The 26,078-nt window shown below is 45.1% G+C and overlaps 1 protein-coding gene across 10 annotated transcripts in view; it reads right to left on the reverse strand.

Moving 5' to 3' along the window:
* Positions 1 to 26,078, reverse strand: part of REEP2 (receptor accessory protein 2) — a 106,939-nt gene that overhangs the window by 61,090 nt on the left and 19,771 nt on the right. For 9 of the 10 annotated variants that reach the window (XR_012900116.1, XR_012900117.1, XR_331957.2 and 6 more), the window contains exons 6-7: positions 24,282 to 24,429; positions 22,781 to 22,941 (exon numbers count right to left, since the gene is read on the reverse strand). Coding sequence is in view for 2 of the 10 variants with exons in the window: in XM_006121640.2 (XP_006121702.1) it covers positions 22,781 to 22,941; positions 24,282 to 24,429 (309 nt within the window). In the remaining 8 variants the exon portion in view is untranslated. The remainder of the gene's footprint in view (positions 1 to 22,780; positions 22,942 to 24,281; positions 24,430 to 26,078) is intronic. The other variant, XM_006121642.2, reaches the window with a different exon arrangement.

A 26,078-nucleotide genomic window follows, 5' to 3' on the forward strand; every position in this document is an offset into this window, starting at 1 on the left:
GCTGCTTCCCGCTCGGGAGGGGGGGCCTTCCCCGCTCCTAGTGCGGACCCCGCTGGGTCCGTCACACCCCTGTTGAGCCACGCATACCCAGGAGGCGTCTTGAGCCCTTCCCGCCTCCTGAGGAGCACGGCTCAACCCCTTCCCTTTCAGTTCCTCATCTCCGCCCAAGAATTTCGACTCTGAGCAGAGGGAAGGTAGGGAGGGTAGTGGAGCACCCACATCTCCGGATGTCCAGAGTATGCAGGGTGACATCTCTCTGTGAAGAGTGTGGTTTCTGGAAGAAGGTAGGTAATACGATTGGTTCGTTGACGTGGAATTCCGTACAGACCTTAGGCAGGAACGTCGGGTGGGGTCTAAGTATGACCCTATCCTTTGTGAAAACTGTGTAAGGGGTTTCCGACATTAGTGCTGCAAGTTCACTCATCCTTCTGACGGAGGTGATGGCTAAGAGGAAGCAGACTTTCATAAAAAGGAAGGGAAGTGGTATTGTTGCCAATGGTTCAAAGGGAGGTCTGGTCAGGTAGTCCAAAACAAGATTTAAGTCCCACAAGAGGGGTGGGGCTTTATATGGTGGATACACATTTTGGAGTCCCTTGAGGAACCTCTTTGTGATAGAATGGTTAAAAATGGAGATGCCGTCCACCGAGGTATGAAATGCTGCTATTGCAGAGAGATGTACTCTTAGGCTATGTCTAGACTGCAGGCTTCTTTCGAAAGAGGCTCTTTCGAAAGCATCTTTCGAAAAAGCCTCTTTCGAAAGATCGCGTCTAGATTGCAGGCGGATCTTTCGAAAGAGAAATCCGCTTTTTCGAAAGAGAGCACCCAGCGAGTCTGGATGCTCTCTTTCGAAGATGGCCTCTTTACATTGAAGAACGCCTTCCTTCGAAAGAGGAACTTTCGAAAGAAGGCGTTCTTCCTCGTGAAACGAGGTTTACCGCCATCGAAAGAAAAGCCGCGTTCTTTCGAAATAATTTCGAAAGAACGCGGCTTGAGTCTGGACGCAGGGGAAGTTTTTTCGGGAAAAGGCTACTTTTCCTGAAAAAACCCCTGAGTCTGGACACGACCTTAGAGAGGAAATTGACAGTCCCGATGTTTTAAGGTCCATAATGTAATCTAGAATGGTATTCAGTGGAGAAACACGGGGTTCCACTTTGGCTCATTGACACCAGTGAGAAAAACGTACCCATTTCTGCTGGTAGGTTTTTCGCATGGATTACCTCCTGCTATGGAGGAGGATGTGTTTTACTTTCTGCGAGCAGCGGTCTTCTATCTCTGAGAACCAGAAAGAAGCCACGCCTGAAGATGCAGGGTATGGAGTTGGGGATGTAGTATCCTGCCATTGTCCTGAGATAATAGGTCTATCCGGTATGGTAGAGGCTGGGGAGGCTGGACCGCTAGCTTGTGAAGGTATGGGTACCAGGTTTGGCAAGACCATGACGGGGCAATCAGGATGACTAGGGCTTTTTGTCTCAGGATTTTGCGTAGGACTCTTGGGATGAGAGGTATGGGGGGGAAGGCCTAATGTAGGGGGGCTGCCCATTTGATAAGAAAGGCATCCCCCAGAGAATGCTTGCCAAATCCCACACGTGAGCAGAATTGGGGACATTTGGTATTCTGGGCCGAAGCGAAGAGGTCTATAGATGGCCATCCCCACTGGTGGAAAACTGAGTTTGTGACCTCCGTATGTAGTTCTCATTCGTGGTCTAAGGTGAAGTTCCGACTGAGGTAGTCTGCTCTGGTATTGTTCACCCCTGGTAGATAGGATGCTATGAGGTTGACCTGGTTGCGGATGCACAAGTTCCAGAGGCGAACAGCTTCCGCGCATAGGGATCGGGAGTGGGCTCCGCCCTGCCTGTTTATGTAGAACATCATGCAAATATTGTCCGTTAGGATGCGAACTGTATGATTGGCGATGTCGGAAGCAAAGTGTGCGCAAGCGTTCCTTACTGCTCTTAATTCGAGAAGGTTGATGTGTAGGAGTGTCTCGTTTGGGGACCACCTGCCCTGAACTTCGCGGCTGTCCATATGTGCACCCCAGCCGAGGAGGGAAGCATCCGTGGTAATTTGGATAGTGGGTTCGGTTTGCTGGAATGGGACACCCATCAGAAGATTGTTTGGCATGGTCCACCATCGTAGGAATGCAAGCACGTTTGGTGGGATAGTAATTCTCTTGCTTCGAGGATGTCGTGATGGGATGTAAATGGTCACCATCCAGAGCTGGAAGCATCAAAAGTGTAGGCGAGCACGATGGATTACGTAGGTGGTGGAAGCCATGTGTCCCATTAGTCAGAGGCATGTAAGTACTGTGGTAGTAGGCATTGTGAGCATCCCGGTTATAATTTCCTGTATCGTTGCGAAACGTTGTCGAGGCAGGTATGCTCGGGCTGTAACAGAGTCCAGTTGTGCGCCAATGAACTCTATATCTTGGACCGGGTGTAGCGTTGATTTGTCTTTGTTGATCAGGAGGCCTAGACAATTGAGGAGGGTCGCGGTCGTATGAATCATAGAGGTGGTTTCAGCGTATGAGGATCCCTTTAGAAGGCAGTCGTCCAGGTAGGGGAATATGATAACCTTCTGCTGTCTGAGGTACGCAGCTACAACTGCTAGTACCTTCGAGAATACTCTCGGAGCTGATGAGAGGCCGAAGGGAAGAACGTTGTATTGGAAGTGGTCTGGACCGAGCGCAAAGCGTAGGTAGCGTCTGTGGGAGGGTTGGATGGTTATATGGAAACAGGCATCTTGGAGGTCGAGGGCTGCGAACCAGTCCCCTCAATCTAGCGCAGGAATGATAGCGGAGAGAGTGACCATCTTGAAACGCTGTTTCTTGAGAAATTTCTTCAGTTTGCGGAGATCCAATATAGGTCTCCAACCCCCTGTTCTTTTCTCGGACAAGAAATAGTTCGAGTAAAACCCTCTCCCGTGGACCTCTCGGGGTACCCTTTCTATAGCTCCGATGACGAGGAGCAGATTGATTTCTTGTTTTAGAAGGGTATCGTGAGAGTGGTCCCTGAAAAGGGACGGGGTAGGGGGAAGGATAGGGGGGACAGAAATAAAAGGGATGGTATAGCCCACTCGAATTATCTCTAGGACCCAGCGGTCCAATGTTATGGATTCCCACTGTGGGAGGAAGGCGCGCAAACGGTGGTTGAATAGATGGCCATGTTGAGGTGCTAGATTGAGAGGGAGGTCTTGCAGACCCTCGACCAAATGTTCAAATTTGCTGCTTAGCTGGTTGGGTAGCCAGCGGGCGGGCTTGGTTGGGTTGCCTTCTGGGACCTCGCTGTCTTGGTCTGTTGTCTTCATAAGGCCTCTGTGGTCGATTGTATTGTCTATACCAGTATCGATTATATGAATTATATGGGGTGTATCGCCTGCGTTTATAGGGTGGCATGCACATACCTAACGTGCGAAGTGTGGACTTAGAATTTTTGCTGTTGTGGAGCACTTCGTCTGTAGTGGCTGCAAATAGCTTTTGTTTGTCAAATGGCTTTGGGCTGGAGTTCGTGGGGAACTCCAGACGACTGGAGCCAAGAAGCTCTACGCATCACCACCACTGTAGCTGTAACTCGGGCTGCAGTGTCAGCTACATCCATTGCCATTTGGAGAGCGGTGTGGGCGATCATATGGCCCTCATGAACTATTGATTTTAAGATGGGTCTTTTGGAGTCGGGGAGGTGTGCCATTAGTTTTCCCAGTTTTGAGTAGTTGTCAAAGTCGTGATTTGCTAAGAGAGCAGAGTAATTTGATATTCTGAGTTGTAGAGTGGAAGAGGAGTATACTTTCTTGCCAAAGGAGTCCAACTTTTTGTGGTCCTTGTCTGCATTGCCCGTCCTATATTGTGGAAGCTTCGCTCATTGTTGTGCTGAGTCCACGACTAGTGAGTTAGGTTGTGGGTGAGTGAAAAGAAAGTCGTTGTCTTTTGAGGGGACAAAGTACTTTCTGTCAATTTTCCTGTTGGTTGGATGGATGGATGCAGGCGTTTTCCACAGGTCCTCTGAGGTCTGGGTAGGGCAATCTTGCCATGTAGTGTCAGGTGTAGATTCTTTAGCAATTGGTATTGCTTCTTCTGCACTTCTTGCAGGGAGACATTCTGGCTTGTCACTACTCTCTTGAATAGTTCTTGGAACTGTTTTAGATCGTCAATTGTTCCAGTGTCTGATGGTACTACGGCATCCTCTGTTTGCGCATCAAGGGCATCAGAGTGTGTTACGTTAACTGACTGAGTATCTGAGTCATTATCTGAGATTCGTTCTGCCTCGTCCGCCAAAAGACTTGCTGGAGGTAGGGGTTGTGGCCGAGGCAAGCTTCTCCGGGATGCGGTGGAGCGAGGTGGAGAGCGATGTCCATGTGGTTCCCAGTGTTCCCACGGTCCCCATTGCGGTGGATAAGGTGGAGGTGGGTAAGGCCAGTATGGGTGCCACGGGCTATATTGTGGCGGAGCCCTATAATGGTGGGAGCGAGCCTTCCCAGGTGACGCGTCGCGAGGAATAGACCGTGCGGTGGTCATCATCAGGAAAGGGGGCGTCCTGAAGAGACAACGGTGATATAGATCTGGGAGGGGATTGCCTTGATGGAGACCTCCCAGGAGAGTAAGTAATAGAGGGCAGGCAGGGATATTGATGCCTGCTGTGTGAATCAGTCCCTTGCTGGGGCTGATCCCCAGCAGCCTCGTTTGGCTGCTTGTCTGTCTGTGGAAGGACCAGCGGAGCATCAGCTGGTGCCAGTGACTTCGGGGGCTGGCCATCCTTTTGCTGCGGTGCCGTGACTTTAATAGGCACCGCAGCTTTAAGCTGTGCTGCAGCTTTCGGCGCCGCAGAGGGTTGAAGCGGCGCCGGGGCTGGAAGTTGTGCCACGCTTTCAAGCGGCACCGCCGTTTGAAAAGGTGCTGGCTTTTCATGCCATGCCGGCTGTTTAGAGCGCTTCCGGGGTCACTCAGCTGTTGTGTGCCCCGATGCCGATGCGGAGTGCGAGGATCGCCCCGAAGCCTTAGTGGCAGGGGATTTCACAGCCTGATGTGCCTCTCCTCTACGTTTGGGAGAGGAAGAGGATGGAAGGGAGCGGGATGGAGAAGCTCTCGCTCTCGGGGCATTTTTGGAAGGCGGCGGAGGCTCTTGCCACGGTGTAGCTTGTTCCCCCGCAGGCTGGAGAGCTTTTTCAAATAAAATCATCCTGAGGCGGAGCTCACGGTCTTTTCTGGCTCTCACCGTCAGGGAATTGCAGTGGGTACAGTTGTGGGGAGAGTGGGTCTCCCCCAAACAATGTATGCAATCCGAGTGACCATCTGAAGCCGGCATTGTGTCCCGGCATTGACTGCACTTTTTAAAACCTGAAGAGCCGGACATGGTGGGCTCTCTCTTTCTTGAAATTATGATGGTTATCTTCTATATTGTTCTAGTAGTATATGTTTATGTGGTTTTGCTGCTGCTGCTGCTTTTTTTTTTTTTTTTTTTTAAATGCCTTTATGTGTCTCTTGTTTTGACAGGCGGGAGAACGCTGATTCACCGGAGTCCCGGTCTGAGGTGAGTTCAAGCCCCCTGAGGGGGGGATTTTAATTAAGTCTATTTTTCCTATTTCTAGTGTTTGTTTGTTTGTTTTAAGAGAACAAGGAGAGACTAACTTGGATAAAACAGGGGAAGGTAACTATGCCTAAATAACTAAGGGGAAAGTAGTCAGTCTGACAGGGAGCTCCTGGCTGCTCCATCCGCTGACGAGGGTGGTTAAAGAGGAACTGAAAGGGAGGGGGTTGAGCCGCGCTCCTCAGGAGGCGGGAAGGGCTCGAGACGCCTCCTGGGCATGCATGGCTCAACAGGGGAAACTGCTATACAAAGCTCCGATCTGCGGCTCAGGGCAACCCTTCACCTACAGTGGAGCACCCACGGGGACACTACTCGAAGAAGAACTGGGCTTATTTAGTTTAGAAAAGAGAAGACAGAGGGGACACAATAGTGGTTTTCAAGTATCTAAAAGGGTGTTACAATGAGGAGGGAGAAAAATTGTTCTCTCTGAGGATAAGACAAGAAGCAATGAACTTAAATTACAGCAAGGGAGGTTTAAGTTGGACATTAGGAAAAACTTCCTAACTGTCAGGGTGGTTAAACACTAGAATAAATTGCCTAGGGGTGGATGTGGAATCTCCATCACTGGAGATATTTAAGAGAAGGTTAGACAGACACCTGTCAGGGATGATCTAGACAGTGTTTGGTCCTGCCGCGAGGACAGAGGAATGGACTCAATGACCTCTTGAAGTCCTTTCTAATTCTATGATTGGAGCACTGTCATGGAAGGCTATAAAATATTGAGGAAGGACAGGCGGGGGAGAAAAGGTGGAGGAGTTGCACTGTAAGAGCAGTATGATTGCTCAGAGCTCAAATATAAAATGGGAGAAAAGCCTGTTGATAATCTTTGGGTTAATTTTAGAGGCAGAGGCAACAAATGTGATATCGTGGTGGGTGTCTGCTATAGACCACCAGATCAGGTGGAGGAGGTAGACCAGGCTTTCTTCAGACAACTAACAGAAGTTTCCAGATCACAAGCCCTGGTTCTCACAGGGGACTTGAATCACCCTGACATCTGTTGCGAGACCAATACAGCAGTACACAGACAATCCAGGAAGTTTCTGGAGAATGTTGGGGATAACTTTCTGGTATAAATGCTGAAGGAACTGACGTGGAGACATGCTCGGCATGACTTGCTACTCACAAACAGGGAGGAATTAGTAGGGGAAGTAGATGTAGTTGGCAATGTGGGCAGCAGTGATCATGGCATGGTCAAGTTCAGGATCCTGACCAAAGGAAGAAAGGAGCGCAGCAAAATACAGACCCTGCACTTCAGAAAAGCAGACTCTGACTCCCTCAGGGAACCAATGGGCAGGATCCTCTGGGATGCTAACATGAGGGAGGGAAAGGAATCCAGGAGAGCTGGCTGTATTCTAAAGAAGCATTATTGAAGGCGCAGGAATAAACTATCCCAAAGTGCAGTAAAAAAAGCAAATATGGTAGGCAACCAGCTTGGCTTACCAGTGAAATCTTTGGTGAGCTGAAACACAAAAGCAAGTTTACAAGAAGTAGAAACCTGGATTGATGACTAAGGAAGAGTATACATATATTGCTCGAGCATGCAAGGGTGTAATCAGGAAGGCCAAGGTGCAATCAGAACTGTAGCTAACAAGGGATTTGAAAGGTAACAAGAAAGGTTCCTACAGCAAGTTAGCAATAAAAGGATGGTCAGGGAAAGGTTACTTCTACTGAACTAGGGAGGTAACCTAGTGACAGATAATGTGGGAAAAGCTGAAGCACTCAATGCTTTTTTTACCTTTGTCTTCACAGACAAGGTCCACTCCAAGACTACTGCACTAGGAAAAACAGTATGGGAAAAAAGGTAGGCAAGCTTCACTGGAGAAAGAACAGATTAAGAACTATTTAGATCTAGCCCCACAGATTTATGTATGTCCAGCTTTTCTAATGCATCCGATGATGCCAAGGGAGTTAGCTGATGCGATTGCAGAGCTATTGGCCATTATCTCTGAAAATTCGTCATGATAGGAGGAGGCACCAGACAATTGGAAAAAGGAAAATGTAGTGTCTATCTTTAAAAAAGGGAAGGAGGAGAATCCAGGGTACTACAGACCGGTCAGCCTCACCTCAATCCCTGGAAAAATCCTGGAGGTGATCCTCAATTAATCCATTTTGAAGCACTCAGAAAAGAGGAAAGCGATTAGGAATACCAAACATGGATTCACCAAGGACAAGTCATGCCTGGCCAACCTGACTGCCTTCTATGATGAGGTAATTGGATCTGTGGATATAGGGAAGGCAATGGACATGAAATACCTTGACTTTAGCAAAGCTTTTGATATAGTCTTCCACAGTATTTTTGCCAGAAAGTAAAAGTAGTATGAATTGGATAAATTGACTGTAAGGTGGATAGAAGCTAGCTAGATTGTCGGGCTCAATGAGTAGTGATCAACGACTCGATGTCTGGTTGGCAGTTGGTGTCAAGTGGAGTGCCCAAAGGGTTGGTTCTGGGGCTGGTTTTGTTCAACATCTTTATTATTACCCTGGATGAGGGGACGTATTTCTCCCTCAGCAAACTCACAGATGACACTAAGTTAGGGGGAGAGGTAGATACGTTGGAGGGTAAGGATAGGGTCCAGAGTGACTTGGACAAATTAGTGGATTGGGCCAAAAGAAATCTGATGGGGTTCAATAAGGACAAGTGCAGAGTTCTGAACTTGGGATGGAAGAACCCCAAGCACTGCTACAGGCTGGGGACCAACTGGCTAAGTAGCAGTTTAGCAGAAAAGGACGTGGGGATTACTGTGGATGGGAAGGTGGGTATGAATCAACAGCATGCCCTTGTAGCCAAGAAGGAGAATGGAATATTAGGTTGCATTAGGAAGAGCATTGCCAGCAGATCTAGGGAAGTGATTATTCCCCTTTATTCAGCACTTGTGAGGCCAGTTCTGGAGTATTGTGTCCAAATTTGGGCTCTCCATTACAGAAGGATGCGAACACAATGGTGAAGGTCCAGCAGAGAGCAACAAAAATTATAAGGGGGCTGAAGCGCATGACTTATGAGGAGATTTTGGCTTACTTAGTCTACAGAAAAGAAGAGTGGGGGGGGATTTGATAGCAGCCTTCAACTACCTGAAGGGGGGTTCCAAAGAGGATAGAGAGGCTGTTCTGAGTGATGACAGAATAAAGAACAATGGTCTCAAGTTGCAGTGGGGGAGATACAAAGAAAAACTATGTCATTAGGAGGGTGGTGAAAGCACTGGAATGGGTTACTTAGGGAGCTGGTTGGATCTCCATCCCTAGAGGTTGGGATGATTTAGTTGGGGTTGGTCTTTCTTTTATCAGGGGGTTGGACTCAATAACCTCCTGAGGTCTCTTCCAACCCTAAGATTCTATGGGCACTAATAACAATGCCAGGTATGACCCTGAATAGATCAGTTCTGACCACCGGGCTCTAAGAGCAAGGGTGAAGGAGTCAGGAGTGCAGGCTATGTTCTCATCCATCTTCCTGGTTGAGGGTAATTGCCCAGGCATGGACATGACTCCTGGTGATGAGTGTACAGCTGTGGAAAAGCTCTGACTTTTTCTAACCATGGAATATTACTCTAGGAAAAAGGTCTGATAGGAAGAGGTGGGGATACATCTGATCAAGAAGGGGCAGAGTATCCTCACTGATTCACCAATCTAGTGAAGAGGGCTTTAAACTAGATTCCAAGTGGACAGGTGACAAAAGCCTACAGGCAAGCATTAAAAAAAAAAAAGGTGACCTCAACAGACAGCTTGACATTTGAGTGTGCATGTAAGTTTAATGTGAAAAATTACAAGAAGTGTTAGGTACAAAAAGAATGAGAATCTACTCAACACCTTGGATTTCTATACCCAGAGATTCAGGGGCATACACAGGAAGAAACAGAGATTACTGCTAACCGTAAACTGGAAAGTTTTTCAAGGTACATGGTCTTTAGCTCTACTCCCCATGTGGGTTCACAAGGCACAATATAACTGAGTCCAGAAATTCTAATAAACAGCATCCATTGACCTACACACATACAATAGGTCTCCTCGTGCTCCTGATCAAAGGCATAAAAGGCAGTGTGGTCTGATTCCCATTCAGTTCCTCTTCTCATTGTGAATCCAACAGGTTTCAAAGCAGAGGGGACATAGGGCAGTAATGGAATACAGTTAGAGACTTCCTGTTATAGGTAAGCAACTTCTACTTCTTTGAGTGTTGGTCCCTATGCATAGTCCACACATGGGTGATTGACAAACAGTCCTCAGACTGGAAGAGCACGCAAAGGAGTGGGCAGCAAAGATTCTTGCAATACAGCAGATCCCACAGTTGCATCTGGAGCAGAGGCTTGAACTAGCACATAATGTCTAACGAACATGTGGATGTAGATCTACTTGACAGCCCTGCCTATGTCCTATATAGGGCTTTCTGCAGGCATGTTGTAGAGGCAGCCTGTGCTCTCATGCAGTGAGCTATGACACTGCTAGGAAGAAGGATACGGGCTAGCTTGTGTCATGGTATATGCACACCCCATCTCTTAGGGGAAGGGATGCAGGGGTGTGGATGCCGCCTAGTCAGCTGTTGAACTGCTGGCCATTTCCTTCTCTGTCTACGAGCACCAACCCTTGGTCCAGGGTTGTACTGCCCAATGGCTAGAGTCAATGAGGAGCAGTACACTAACACAGAGCAGCCTGGCCTGGTAGCCAAAGCCAGTAGGGGCTGTTGGCCATTTAATTCAGGGCAGCATGGCTTCGTAACCAAAGTAAAGAGTGGTAGGTTCTTCAAGATGTGTGTCCCCGTGGGTGCTCCACTGTTGGTGTTGGGCTTGTCCCAGGACCACAGATTAGAGATTTTACAGCAAGTGGGGAGGAAGGCGGGTAGTGGAGCACCACAGGGACACATCTCGAAGAATCATCATTATGGCATAGAGTGAGTAACTTTGCTTTTCTCTTCGAGTGATGTCACCGTGGGTGCTCCACTATTGGTGACTGTGTAGCAGTGCCCAGTTAAATGGTTGATGGGCTTCAGCTAGTTGCTATTGGCTGTGGAGAGACTCGCCATAGCTATTGCAGTGTCCGTTGCTGAACATGGTGGAATCGCATAGCGTTTCATGAATGTGTGGTTAGACGACCATGTGGCTGCTCAATGTATTTCTTGGAGCGACAGTCCCCTAAGGAAGGCCATTGACATTGCCATCACTCTGGTGCAATGAGTTTTGGGAATCAACAGTCGTGCTCTATTCTGAAAGGAGTAGCAGGTGGTAATACAGGATGTTATCTGTTTTGATATGCGCTGGGAAGAAAGTGGATTTCCCTTGGACCTTTCAGCTACAGATATGAGCAGTCTCTGTGATAGTAAAAAAGCAATGGCCCTTCTCGCATCCAGCGTGTGTACTATGGCTTCATCCCTGGAGCAACGCGGTTTCAGGTAGAAAGTGGGAAGGACTATGGGTTCATTGATATGAAATTCAGAACAAACTTTCAGTAGGAAGGAGCGGTGGAGTCACAAAATAACTTTATGTTTATGAAAGGTCATATAGGAGGTGAAGACGTGAGAGCCATGAGTTCACTAGCCCTCCTTGCAGATGTGATTGCTAACAGGAACACTGTTTTTATAATGAGAAAGGTAAGTGATGAAGTTGCCATTGGCTTGAAGGGTGGCTTTCTGAGCAAGTGGAGAACCAGCTCTAAATCCCAGGACAAAATGGAGCAAAGCCATAGATGGTTGAACCCCCCTTCTGGGTGCACCATTTGTTGAGGTAAATATCATGTGTAGTTTGACTTCTGCTATGCAGTAGTACGGTTCTCATGTTTGCGAGTACTGTTGCACAGCTTCTGAGAACCAGATAGGTACCATACCATCAGGTGCAGTGTTTGCAGCTGGGGGTGAAGGATTGCACCCGAGGGTGAAGAACTGCACCTTGGAAATGGGTAGGGAGGTTGTAGAAACAGTTGATAGAGAAATGGAAACCATGTCTGCTGAGGCCAAGCTGGGGCTATTAAAATTACATGGGCCTCCTCTGTTTATCTTCCAGAGGACTCTGGGGATCAGAGGGATAGGAGAAAAGGTGTATAGGAGGTAAGTATGCCATGGGAATAGCATTGCCTCTCCCAATGAGCTGTGCCTTATGCGTGCTCTTGAGCAGTACTGGGGGCATTTGGAATTTTGGCTAGTTACAAAGAGGTCTATCTGTGGTCGAACCCAACGCTGAAACAGATTGCGGGTGACCTGATTATGCAGTTCCCATTCATGCTCTGTGGCAAAGTGGCGGCTGAGGATATCGGCCATGGTATTCTTGTCCCCAAATAGCTATGCCTCAGTGATAGTTATGCTATGGCAGATACACCAGTTCCAGAGTCAAATCACCTCTGCACCTAGGAAAGGGGATCCGGTGCTGCTTTCGCAGTTAATATAAAACATCATGGTCATATTGTTGGTGAGGATAAGCACCAAGGTTCCCTGAATGTGTGGAAGGAAGTGTTTGCAGGCATTGTGAACTGCTCAAAGCTTGAGCTGGTTGATGTGGAGCTTGGACTTACTGCTGGGCCACTTCTCTTGGACGCATTGTTGCTGGAAGTGGGCACCCCAACCTAGAAGTGATGTATCCATAGTGTTTTGTTCGGATGGTTGATTTTGGTGGAAGGGCACCCCATTGTAGAGGTTCTGTGCCTGGGTCCACCATTGTAAAGAGTAAGGACTTTCTGAGGAGGCGAAACGTGCCTGTGGACGAGGTGTCTGGTTGGTGTATAGACAGAGGCAATCCTGTGTTGGAAACATCGAAATTGTAGTCTAGCAGATGGGATGACATATGTGGTAGCTGCCATCTGCCCCATGAGTTTGAGACAGGTTAGAATAGGCACAGTCGGGCTGGTCATCATGATTGTGACCAGGCTTTTTATAATTTTGAAATGCTGACTGGGGAAGATAGGTGCGTGCTGTCATAGAATCTATGTGAGCCCCCAAGAACTCTAGGGACTGTGTGGGGCATAAAGTGGATTTTTGTTGGTTGATAATGAATCCAAGAGACTGAAGGAAGGCCTTTGTGAATCTGACCATGTCCCTTCTGGTGCGTTGGGAGAGGCCTCAAATGAGACAATCGTCCAAATAAGGGAAGACTGATGCCTTGTCAAAGATGCACTGCTGCAAATGCCAGGGTCTTAGAGAAGATTCTGGGGGCAGAGAAGAGTCTGAAGGGAAGGACTCTGTATTGGAAATGGTCTGATGCTACTGTAAAGTGTAGGAAATGTCTGTGAATGGGTTGTATTATGATATGGAAGTATACCTCTTCGAGGTCGAAGACTGCAAACCAGGCCCCTGTGTCCAGTGCGGGAATAATCGTGGCGAGTAAACCATTTTGAAGTGATGCTTGTATAGGTATTTGTTCAGTTGATGGAGGTCTAAAATAGGCCTCCAACCCTCTTTTTGGTTAGCAAGTAATTTGAGTAAAAACCTCTCCCTTGGTACTGTTTGGGGACCCATTCTATGGCTCCTATGATGAGGTGTTTGACTCCTTGGAGGATCATGGTTTCATGAGAGGGGCCCCTGTAGAGGAAGAGAGAAGGTGGACAGGTTGGGGGGATCAATATGAAAGGGAAGGAGTACCTGCAACTGATGAGTTCTAAAACCCACTGATCTGTGTGCTGCCCATTGGTTGTAAAAAGGTCAGAAATGATATTGGAATTTGTCTGGCACTGATGTGGAAGGGAGGTTGGGCAGACCCTCGACCATATTCTCAAACCTGTTGTCTAAAGCCCTGAGCTGTGAAAGAGCGTGTGATGGTTTTGTGGTCTGAACCAAGATTGGTCGGGGCTGCTGCTGTCTGCCAAAGGTTGTGTCCCTATGTCTTTGGTGGGGATTATAGCATTTCTTTCAGTGGGGAGAGGATATTCATCCTCAATGTGCGCAACGTGGTACGAGTCTTTGCTAGAATGCAAAACTTCATCTGTCTTTGCAGCGCACAATTTGTCCTTATCAAACGGTAGGTCTTCTACCTTGGCCTCTAGGTCTCTAAAACCTCCTACTGCTTGAAGCCAGGATGAGCATCTCATTAGTATGGAGATTGCCATAGCTCTTGCCACTGTATCAGTGGCATCAAGGGGGCATCTGCAGGGCTGTACAAGATATAGCATACCCCTCTTTAATGATAGCTTTGAGGCTAGGTGTCTTATCGTCTGGGAAAAGGTGCATGAGCTCTGTCAGTTTTGCATAATTACCAAAGTCATGATTCGCGAGTAGGGCTATGTAGTTAGCAATACGGAGTTGAAGGGTTGAGGAGGAGTACATTTTCCTCTCACGCATGTCCAGGTGCTTATGGTCTTTGTCTTGTATATTTGCAGTGTCAACCACTAAGAAATTAGGTTGAGGCTGCAAGACTAAAAAGTCCATGCCTTTGGATGGAACAAAATATTTTTTTCTTCCCTTTGTTGGTTGTGAGGGACTGTAGCTGTCATTTGCCATACTTTGTCTGCTGCTTCGATTATAGCCTCAGCTAGAGGTAGCGCAATTTTGGATTTTGTAGAGGACTGGAGGTTCTTTAGAAGCTTGTGCTGTTTTTCCTGCATTTCTGATATCACAGCTCCCTGACTGACTGCCACTCTTTTGAATAAATCTTGAAATCACTTTAGGTTGTTACTAGGTAAGGAATCGTCTGGCATAACTGCTTCATCAGGTACAGAAGATGAGTCATCATTTGGTGGTATGTCTGCTTGTTGGATGGTCAGATCATCCTCAGTCTGCTCTTCCTTGGGGTCAATGCCTTCTGTGGTGGATTAAAGTGTGTAGAAGACGGTAATCTCTGTGCTGGTGTGGGAAGGGCTGTGGAGCTGTGTCATTGTGCCCAATAATGATAGGGGAACCAGAGATTATGCTGAGGATAGTAGCGCCAGTCGGGGTCCCATGACAGGTATTGATATTGTAGTCTGTGTGCCCCATATGATGCAAGTGTTCTCTCTGGGAATGAGTGCTGAGACCACACACTCCTTTTTATCCCCCGGTAGGCACTGAGCTGCGATAATGTAGGTGGGCGCAGCGAGGGTGGAGAGCCTCTCACTGATGGGGGGAGCACGAGCAGTGCTGTGCCAAGGACTTGCTCTGGGGCCTGGTTCTGGGTCTCTTGACAATAACTGATGGAGTGCATGCTTCGCCACACGTTGGGAACAATGACTTAATGATTTATGCCTCAGTGCTGAGAGAGCCAGTGAGCAAGTGGTAGAGCACTCTGTCACTAGTAAGGCCCTGGGTTGGGGCCCAGGGGAGTAGAGTGGCCCCGGGCCCCCCTATCAGGGCAGTTGCTCCAAAGTATTGACTCTAGCCATTAGGTTGTGCTGCCCTGAATCGAGAGCAACCCTTATTGACTTGTTACTACTGACTCTAGCCATTAGGCTGTACTGCTCTGGACTGAGGGCTGTTGATACAAACTGATAGAGGTTGCTGACAATCCAGCAGCCAAGTAGGTGGCATCCACACCCCTGGGTACCTGCACCTCAAGGGACAGAGTATACATATGCCACAACAGGTATCCTGAATGGGTCTCAACAGGAACATTCTATTTCCAAAGTCTGTCTAAACCCAGACTATCAGGTGGATTGAATATGGATTGGGGTGTTTCATTCTGCACCCCTTCCTGAGTTAGATGCTCTGGAAAGGGGTGGATCTTGATTGGAGGGTGGGCTAACATCATCAGGAGCTTTGGGAAACAAAACTGCCTGGGTCAACTGGGTGTTAGGAGAATGGCTCCAGGTCTGTCATAATGTATCTTTTTTAGGGCTTGTGGGAGAAGGGGATGGGAGAAAAAGGCATATCTGAGACCACTTGTCCATGACAACAGGAAAACCTTGCTCTGGGACCTGAAGCCCATGGCTCCTTTGAAGCAGCAAAATGGAAGTTCTCTCTTTGTTTGGGACACAGAGGTCCATTGAGACATACCTCACTGTGTGAGTATTTTACTCAGAACATCTCTGCATCTTGCACATGTGATCTGCAGAGAAGTACCTGCTCAGGTTGTCGCCTAAAGTTCTGAATGCCTGGGATCATTATGTGGTTTCTGATGCACAAGTTCCAGAACTTGATAGCTTCCAGACAGAGGGGAAAAGTTCTACCCTTTTTTTAAAAAAATGTAAAAAACCACAGTCCAACATCTCTTGACCATAGAGCAAGTATATGACCAGGAGGTGACCTTGCATGGGAAACAGACTGCCTTCATCTCTAGTATGCTGATATGTCAGCTTGGCTCTTTTCAAGTACAGGTACTTTGACTAGTGCTGTTCTTTGGGTGGGTACCCCACCATGAAGGGAAGCATCTCATACCATGGTAGCAGCGGGAATACTGCAGAGGCCACACCCACTTTCACCTTTTCTAGATTTGTAAGGAACAAATGTGAAACCAATCCGATAGCTTTCTTTGATAGGATAATGAGTCTTGTGGATAAGGGAGAAACGGTGGACGTGGTATACCTAGACTTTAGTAAGGCATTTGATACGGTCTTGCATGATATTCTTATCAATAAATTAGGCAAATACAACTTAGATGGGGTTACTATAAAGTGGGTGCATAACTGGCTGGATAACCGTTCCCAGAGAGTCATTATTAATGGTTCATAATCCTGCTGGAAAGAAGTAACACATGAGGTTCCGCAGGGTCTGTTTTTGGGACCGGTTATGTTCAATATCGTCATCAATGACTTAGATAGTGGCATACAGAGTACGCCTATTAAGTTTGCAGATGATACCAAGCTGGGAGGGGTTGCAACTCCTTTGGAGTATAGGTCATAATTCAAAATGATCTGGACAAACTGGAGAATTGGTCTGAGGTAAACAGGATGAAGTTTAATAAGGACATATGCTGAGTGCACCACTTAGGAAGGAACAATCAGATCTACATATACAGAATGGGAAGCAACTGTCTAGGAAGAAGTACTACAGAAAGGGATCTAGGGGTTATAGTGGACCACAAGCTAAATATAAGTCAACAGTTTGACGCTGTTGCAAAAAAAGCAAACATGATTATAGGATGCATTAACAGGTGTGTTGTGAGCAAGACACGAGAAGTCATTCTTCCGCTCTACTCTGTGCTGGTTAGGCCTCTGTTGGAGTATTCTGTCCAGTTCTGGGTGCCAACATTTCAAGAAAAATGTGGAGAAATTGGAGAGGGTACAGAGAAGAGCAACAAGAATGATTAAAGGTCTAGAGAACATGACCTATGAAGGAAGACTGAAAGAATTGGGCTTGTTTAGTTTGGAAAAGAGAAGATTGAGAGGGGACATGATAGCGGTTTTCAGGTATCTAAAAGGGTGTCACAAGGAGGAGGGAGAAAACTTGTTCTTCTTGGCTTCCGAGGATAGAACAAGAAGCAGTCGGCTTAAACTGCAGCAAGGGAGGTTTAAGTTGGACATTAGGAAAAAACTTCCTAACTGTCAGGGTGGTTAAACACTGGAATAAATTGCATAGGGTGGCTGTGGAATCTCCATCCCTGGAGATATTTAAGAGTAGAATAGATAAATGTCTATCAGGGATGGTCAAGACAGTGCTGGGTCCTGCCATGAGGGCAGGAGACTGGACTCAATGACCTCTTGAGGTCCCTTCCAGTCCTAGTATTCTATGATGCAATCACCATGTGAGAGTCACCAAGGTGACTCCAATAGGAATAGTCACCTTAAAGTTGTTATATTGCATAAGTCTCTCTCCCTCTCCCCCCCACACCCTCTCTCTCCCTCCTCTCCCCTCCCGTGATTAAGCAGAGTGGAGGCATCATAAATAAAGCCTGGTGAACAGTGTCATAAGTGCATGAGGCTATATGCCCTAACAAAGGCATATTCCCAATGTCGTGCTTGGTCAATGGGAAATTCATGCAGTCAGGTTGCCATTAAATGAAATCTTTCAGTGAGGAAGAAATATCTTATACAAACAGTCATGTCCTTGTGATAAAGCTTATCTTTGGGGGTGATAAAATGGACTTTTTTCATTTATGCAAAATGCTAGAAAAGAGATGAGAAACTCCGTCATTAACTTGACTTTTTGGCAGGAGCACCTTACCAAGACCCAATCATCCAGAGACAGGTATACTGTATATACAGGAATACACAGTGAGAGTGGTGCCAGGTGGGTGGCAACTTTTGTGCTAAAAAGTGGTGATGCCACATCTGATGAGCTGAGCTCTCTCTTGATGTTGCTTCAGACAAATGCAGAGGTGCGCTACAGATTGAAATGTCTGATTCCAGGTCCTGCCACTGTTAAGGATACAATGCTGACTCCATGAGGAACTGCTTGAATCAAAAAAATCCCGCTCCTTTCTGGAATGTGACTTAAAAGTGTTAAAGATCTTGCTCTTGTCTGATGGGTGCTCCCTTCCCAGACACTTGAGACAGGAGTCATGGAGGTTGCCCATAGGCACAGGTTTCAGGCACAAACTGCAAGGCTTAAACCCTTGAGCACACCACAAGGCCCAGGGGGAACATGGGTGCGAAAGAAAACCCCTCACACCTGAATGTATTTACACTATAACCAGTGCTTTTTTGTAAGGAAAAAAAAAGTGCCGGTACTCCAGGCTCAAAGATGTTGAGCAACAACAACCACCACCATCCCAAATTCCACAATTGCAGTCACGTGTCCCGGGTGTGCTTCTGGCGGGAGCCAAGCCTCCCCAGGAAACAGGCAATAGGTACCAGTATGCCAGAGAGGAATCCTATTCAAGTAAGATGGGAAAATAGGTGTCGGAACACCAACACTAAGGAAGAATGGAAGACTTGATATGCCAGAGAACCACAGTTCTAGCAACCATCATGGGTATTAAGAAGGAACTGAAGAAGGGGGGTTAGGTCCGGTTAGCTAGGCCATATATAGAGCACCATATCAACACCACTACAGGGGGCTCCATGGCCAACCTGATTGGTAGCAGCTAGGGAAAAACTTCTGACAGCTGTGCGTGTGATGTGTGCACACTTAATTGGAATTGATATGAGCAAACTCTTGAATAAATAATGTTTCCCTATTTACTTTCTCCACATCATGATTTTATAGACTTCTATCATATTCCCCCCTTCGTAGTGCTTTTTTCCTAAGCTGTCCAACCCCAGTCTTCTTAATTTTTCCCTCACATGAAAGCTGTTCCATACCCCTAATTATTTTTGTTGCTATTCTCTGTACTTTTTCCAACTCTAATGTATTTTTTAGATGGACCAATGAGAGCTGCATGCAAGGTGCGGGCATACCATGAAATTATACCTTGGCTTGCTGATATTTTCTATTTTATTCTGTGGGGAGTTTTTGACTGCTATTGTACATTCAGAAAGCCGCTAAGGATGAGAAGAAAACAAACACCTATACTATTTGATGCCAATTCCACCTAAAAGAGGTTCCCTATCAGGTATGTCAAGTGGGGAAAGAGATGTGAGCAGCACTTACTCAGAGCCTGAGGGACACATGCAAGAGTGTGAAAACATGCCCATAACCTAGGAAGGATGTTTGCAGAGAACTATCTATGATGACTCCAACAAAAACTCTTTCTTAAGTTGTAACATCTAATTCAGACCCCTTCATTTTTATGTATAGCTGGGATCATGTTTTGCATTAGGCATTTCTTTTCACAAATTCTGCAATTTTGTTGCCTAGTCACTTAAGTTTAGCAAGATCGCTCTGTAACTCTTCATAGTCAGCTTTGAATTTAACTATTTTGAGTAATTTTGTGTCATCTGCAAACTTTGCCACCTCACTCGATTTACTCTTTCCCTTATGAATGTACAGACCCTTTAGGGGGCCCTCACTATCTTCACTGTGAAAACTAACTTTATTCCCACCTTCTGTTTTCTCTTAAATGGTTACTGATCCAGGAGAGGACCTTCTTGCTTATTCATGATCACTTTGCTTAAGCACCTTTTGGTATAGCACCTTGTGAAAAGCTTCCTGAAATCCAAGTACACTACTATATCGCTCTTGTTCAAGCTTGCTGATTTCCTCAAAGAATTCTAATAGACTGGTGAGACAGGATTTCCCTTTAAAAAAACATAAGAACGTAAGAATGGCCGTACTGGGTCATAGAATCATAGAACTGGAAGGGACCTCGAGAGGTCATCGAGTCCAGCCCCCCGCCCTCAAGGCAGGACCAAGCTCCGTCTACACCATCCCTGACAGATGTCTATCTAACCTGTTCTTAAATATCTCCAGAGAGGGAGATTCCACCACCTCCCTTGGCAATGTATTCCAATATTTGACCACCCTGACAGTTAGGAATTTTTTCCTAATGTCCAATCTAAACCTCCCCTGCTGCACTTTAAGCCCATTACTCCTTGTCCTGTCCTCAGAAACCAAGAGGAACAAATTTTCTCCTTCCTCCTTGTGACACCCTTTTAGATATTTGAAAACCGCTATCATGTCCCCCCTTAATCTTCTTTTTTCCAAACTAAACAAGCCCAGTTCATGAAGCCTGGCTTCATAGGTCATGTTCTCTAAACCTTTAATCATTCTTGTCGCTCTTCTCTGTACCCTTTCCAATTTCTCCACATCTTTCTTGAAATGTGGCGCCCAGAACTGGACACAGTACTCCAGCTGAGGCCTAACTAGTGCAGAGTAGAGCGGCAGAATGACTTCACGAGTTTTGCTTACAACACACCTGTTGATACAACCTAGAATCATATTTGCTTTTTTTGCAACAGCATCACACTGTTGACTCATATTCAACTTGTGGTCCACTATGACCCCTAGATCCCTTTCCGCCATGCTCCTTCCTAGACAGTCGCTTCCCATCTTGTATGTATGGAACTGATTGTTCCTTCCTAAGTGGAGCACTTTGCATTTCTCTTTATTAAACCTCATCCTGTTTACCTCTGACCATTTCTCTAACTTGCTAAGGTCATTTTGAATTATGTCCCTATCCTCCAAAGAAGTTGCAACCCCACCCAGTTTGGTATCATCTGCAAACTTAATAAGCGTACTCTCTATCCCAATATCTACGTCATTGATGAAGATATTGAACAGTACGGGTCCCAAAACAGACCCTTGCGGAACTCCACTTGCTATCCCTTTCCAGCAGGATTTAGAACCGTTAACAACAACTCTCTGACTACGGATATCCAGCCAATTATGCACCCACCTTATCGTGGCCCTATCTAAGTTATATTTGCCTAGTTTATCAATAAGAATCTCATGTGAGACCGTATCAAATGCCTTACTAAAGTCTAGGTATATGACATCCACCGCTTCTCCCTTATCCACAAGGCTCGTTATCTTATCAAAGAAAGCTATCAGATTAGTTTGGCATGACTTGTTCTTCACAAACCCATGCTGGCTATTCCCTATCACTTTATTACCTTCCAAGTGTTTGCATATGGATTTCCTTAATTACCTGCTCCATTATCTTCCCTGGGACAGACGTTAAACTGACCGGTCTGTAGTTTCCTGGGTTGTTCTTATTCCCCTTTTTATAGATGGGCACAATATTTGCCCTTTTCCAGTCTTCTGGAATCTCCCCTGTCTGCCATGATTTTTCAAAGATGATAGCTAAAGGCTCAGATACCTCCTCTATCAGCTCCTTGAGTATCCTGGGATGCATTTCACAGGACCTGGTGACTTGCTGACATCTAACTTTCCTAAGTGATTTTTAACTTGTTCTTTGTGTATCCTATCTTCTAAACTTACCCTCTCTCTGCTTGTATTCACTACGTTAGGCACACCTCCAGACTTCTCGGTGAAGACCGAAACAAAGAAGTCATTGAGCATCTCCGCCATTTCCAAGTTCCCAAAGGTCCATCTAGCCCAGTAGCCTGTCTGCCGACAGTGGCTAGCGCCAGGTCGGGGATGAACCCAGAGGGGATGAACCGAAGACAATGATCAAGCGATTTGTCTCATGCCATCCATCTCCAGCCTCTGACAAACAGGAGGCCAGGGACACCATTTCTATCTCCTGACTAACAGCCTTTTATGGACCTAACCTCCATGAAATTATCTAGCTTCTCTTTAAATTCTGTTATAGTCCTAGCCTTCTCAGCCTCCTCTGGCAAAGAGTTCCACAGGTTGACTACGCGCTGTGTGAAGAACTTTCTTTTATTAGTTTTAAACCTGCTACCCATTAATTTCATTTGGTGTCCTCTAGTTCTTCTATTATGGGAACTAATAAATAATTTTTCTTTATTTACCCTCTCTACACCACTATCATATCATATCACACTATCATATCTCCCGTCAGCCTCCTCTTTTCTAAACTGAAAAGTCCCAGTCGTTTTAGCCTCTCTTCATATGTTCCAAACCCCTAATCATTTTAGTTGCCCTTTTCTGAACCCTTTCCAAGGCCAAAATATCTCTTTTGAGGTGAGACCACCACATCTGTACACAGTATTCAAGAGGTGGGCGTACCATAGTTTTATTCAGGGGCAGTAAGATATTTTCTGTCTTATTTTCTATCCCTTTCTTAATAATTCCTAACATCCTATTTGCCTTTTTGACCGCCGCTGCACACTGTGTGGAAGTTTTCAGAGAACTATCCACAATAACTCCAAGATCTCTTTCCTGATTTGTAGTAGCCAAATTAGCCCCCATCATATTGTACGTATAGTTGGGGTTATTTTTTCCAACGTGCATTACTTTACACTTATCCACATTAAATTTCATTTGCCATTTTGTTGTCCAATCACTCAGTTCGGTGAGATCTTTTTGAAGTTCTTCACAGTCTGCTTCTGTCTTGACTATCTTAAACAGTTTAGCATCATCCGCAAACTTTACCACCTCACTGCTTACCCCTTTCTCCAGATCATTTATGAATAAGTTGTACAGAATTGGTCCCAGGACTGACCCTTGGGGGACACCACTAGTTACCCCTCTCCATTCTGAAAATTTACCATTTATTCCTACCCTTTGTTTCCTGTCTTTTAACCAGTTCTCAATCCATGAAAGGACCTTCCCTCTTATCCCATGACAATGTAATTTACACAGGAACCTTTCGTGAGGGACCTTGTCAAAGGCTTTCTGAAAATCTAAGGATACTATATCTACTGGATCCCCCTTGTCCGCATGTTTGTTAACCCATCCAAAGAACTCTAATAGATTAGTAAGACATGATTTCCCTTTACAGAAACCATGTTGACTTTTGTCCAACAAATTATGTTCTTCTACGTGCCTGACAATTTTATTCTATTCTTTACTACTGTAAAAGCTAAGCTGACTTTCCCTCTACATACTGTGTTGATCTATGACATGAAAGCTCTGTTTTTTACTATAATTTCAACTATACAAACCAGCTCCAGCCCAAGAACTCATTTATACTCTAACTCACCTCAGCTTTTGTCACTTTCTTGGGAATTTTGAGGCTCTGTGTGCGTTTTGGTGTTTTGTCTCCTGTATCCTCATCTGAAGGTTCTGTTCTAGAGTCAGAATGGGCCCCATTTGACCTTTGAGATAAGCTGGCCTCTTCTCCTGAAGAGTAACAGGAAACCGCTAAGGATAAGAAGAAAACAAAAATACCTATACTTTTCAATGCCAAGTCCATCTAAAAGGGGTTCCTAATCAGCTTTGTCAGGAGGGGAGAGAAGTGTGAGAAGCTCTTATTCAGAGAGAGGGGGGTGGGGACACCCAGGAGTGTGCAAACTGGGAAGGATGGGGAAAATGTAGAAGACACATGCCTCCTAACTAGGATGGATTGATTTGCAACCAACACTTTAAATTACTGATTTTCATCATGATTTAAATCAGCAAGCAGAAAATCAATTTTACTCATTTTGCATTTGTACTTTTTATTTTCTTAAAGAGAGGTTGATGCTCATTGACTAGTAACCATTAACACACAACTATATACTAAATTTGCTACTTTTTACTACCTAGGAGGATATTCTATACCTATACATGTTTATTTTAAGCAGGTACCATTTAAAATACATTTTTCAGATTTTTAATTCTTATGTTTTTCTATGTTAGAAAATAATGAATGGTGGGCTTATTTACTAGAGGATTAATTTTGTATTTGCTGTTTTTTTTCCCACTTTAAATACAACTTGATACAAATTGCATTTTAGAAAGCTACCTTAAATGTTCTAGATACACAAGAAAACACTTTAAATGTTTTACATTTGAAACTGATTAAGAAAAGAAGTATTATCTATAATTTGTGAATTGAGCTATTGTTTCTGTTCACCATGTTCTTTAATGTTTTAGAATTAGCAGAGTTCATACCCAATTTTTATTCTTAAATTGAAAGAGGAAAAAACATGATTCCCAGTTTTGCAATTTTTGTTTTTTTTTTTAAAAAAAAAACCTTGAAGTGAAATAAAGGAAATACTCTTTGTGTCAGCAGACTACATTACTACTAAAAAAAGTTAGTTTAGTCCTTCAGAAAACTCTGGTTCCAAGTGCATAGCTAGCAACTTCCACCAGTTCAGTGATCTGACATTTTTTAAAACTTTGGCAGCAGACATGTATTGTGTAAACATTTTTTCTATTAATTTAAATTACTTGAATAGTTTACTGTAAGTTTAGACTTAATAGAGGTGGTCATATTTTCAAATCCAATTTTAAATAGACCATACATTTAAAAAACAAAACAAAACAAAACAAACAAACAAAAAACCAGCAGATGACAGCATGTCATAGTGAAATTACAGCAGATTCATTTGGAAGGGTACTCTCTCCAAAAATCACTTTCCCCAAGTAACAGGCAACTCATACTCCTGAGTTCCATGCAACATTCAAATCAAAATCAAAAGCTTTGACAGCACTTAAAACCACCATCTTAAAGCCTCTAGACTCTCCTTTTCCCACTATTTATCCAGCACCTCATGTACCTGAATCCTCAATGGTTTCAAGGAGGCCACTAGTGGAGGTGCGCAGCTGTGCCTTGGGGCTCTGTAGATGCATGGTATCTTCATCCCGGATCAGAGTCAAATCCTGCATGCTGAAACTCCGCAGCTTCTCAGACAAAACTCCCTGACCCTAACAGGACACAACAATTAAGAACATTAGAACATTAGCCCAGCATTCTGCCAGTGCCAGGAACCCAACAGGGAATGAATAGAACAGGTAACCATCAAGTGATTCATCCATGTCATCCATTCCCAGCCCAGACAGAAGCTAGGGACACCATCTCTGCCCGTCCTGGCTATTAGCCATTGATGGACCCTATTCTCCATTAATTTATTTAGTTTTTTTTATATTATTATAATCTTGACCTTTACAACATCCTCTGGCAAAGAGTTCCACAGGTTGACTTAAAGAAACACTTTCTTTTGTTTTTAAGTTTGCTGCCTGTCAATTTCACTTAGTGACCACTAGTTCTTGTGCTATGAGGAGTAAATAGCACTTCATTATCTACTTTCTCTACACCAGTCATGATTGTATAGACCTCAATCATATTCTCCCTTAGTTGTCTCTTTTCCAAGCTGAAAATCCCATTCTTATTAATTTCTCCTCATACAGAATCCATTCCATACTTCTAATCATTTTTGTTGCCCCTTTCTGAACCTTTTCCAATTGCAAACTTTTTTGAAATGGGGTAACCACATCTGCACACTGTATTCAATATATGGACAGACCATAGATTTATATAGAAGCAATTTATTTTCTAATCCTTTCTTAATGATTCCTAACATTACTTGCTTTTTTGACTGCCATTGCATATTGAGAGGATGTTTTCAGAACTATCCACGACTCCAAGATCTCTTTATTGAATGGGAACAGCTAATCTAGACCTTATTATTTGATATGTATAGATGAGATTGTTTTCCAATGTGCATTTGTTTGCATTTATTGACACCGAATTTCATCTGCCATTTTGTTGCCCAGTCACGGAGTTTTGAGAGATCCTTTTATAACTCTTCACAGTCTACCTGCAGCTTAACTATCTTGAACAGTTTTGTATCCTCTGATAATATTGCCACCTCACTGTTAAATCCTTTCCCCAAATCATTTATCAATTTGAAAAGGACTGGTGCCAGAACAGACCCCTTGGGGGACACCACTTTTTACCTCTGCCTTTTCTGAAAGCTAACCATTTATTCCTATCCTTTGTTTCCTGTTAGTCAGTTACCAGTCTATGTACGAGAGGGCCTTCCCCCTTATGCCATGGTAGTTTAATTCCTTAAGAGCCTTTAGAGAGGGACCTTGTCCACATGCTTGCTGATCTCCTCAAAGAATTCTAGTAGACTGGTAATACATTATTTCCCTTTACAAAAAACCACAGAATACGAACTGGAAGGGACCTCAAGAGGTCATCAAGTACAGTCTCCTGCCCTCATGATAGAACCAAGCACCATCATTCTAGATCATGGCTGGGCAAGATGTGGCCTGGGGGCCAGATCTGGCCTGACAAACACTTTGATCCAGCCCGCCAACTGCATCCAGCCACTTTCTATTTATATCCTGCTGTCCATGCCACTGAATTTCCAGGCAGTGGCTCAGGCAGCAGGATCCTATTTAAATGGCTCATGGCTGCCAGCTGCACTGCTAACTTGGCAGGAGCTGGAGCCGCAAGTCTTTTAAATAGTCACAGCAACCCTCGGGCGCTGCCAGAAAAAGCAGTAATGGTAGCGCCAGAAGCCACTAGCCCTCTGCTGTGTTTTTACTTCAAAGCTTCCAGCCTTTGA

The sequence above is a fragment of the Pelodiscus sinensis genome, unplaced genomic scaffold (assembly GCF_049634645.1).
Source record: "Pelodiscus sinensis isolate JC-2024 unplaced genomic scaffold, ASM4963464v1 ctg55, whole genome shotgun sequence".
NCBI classification, from domain to species: domain Eukaryota; kingdom Metazoa; phylum Chordata; order Testudines; family Trionychidae; genus Pelodiscus; species Pelodiscus sinensis.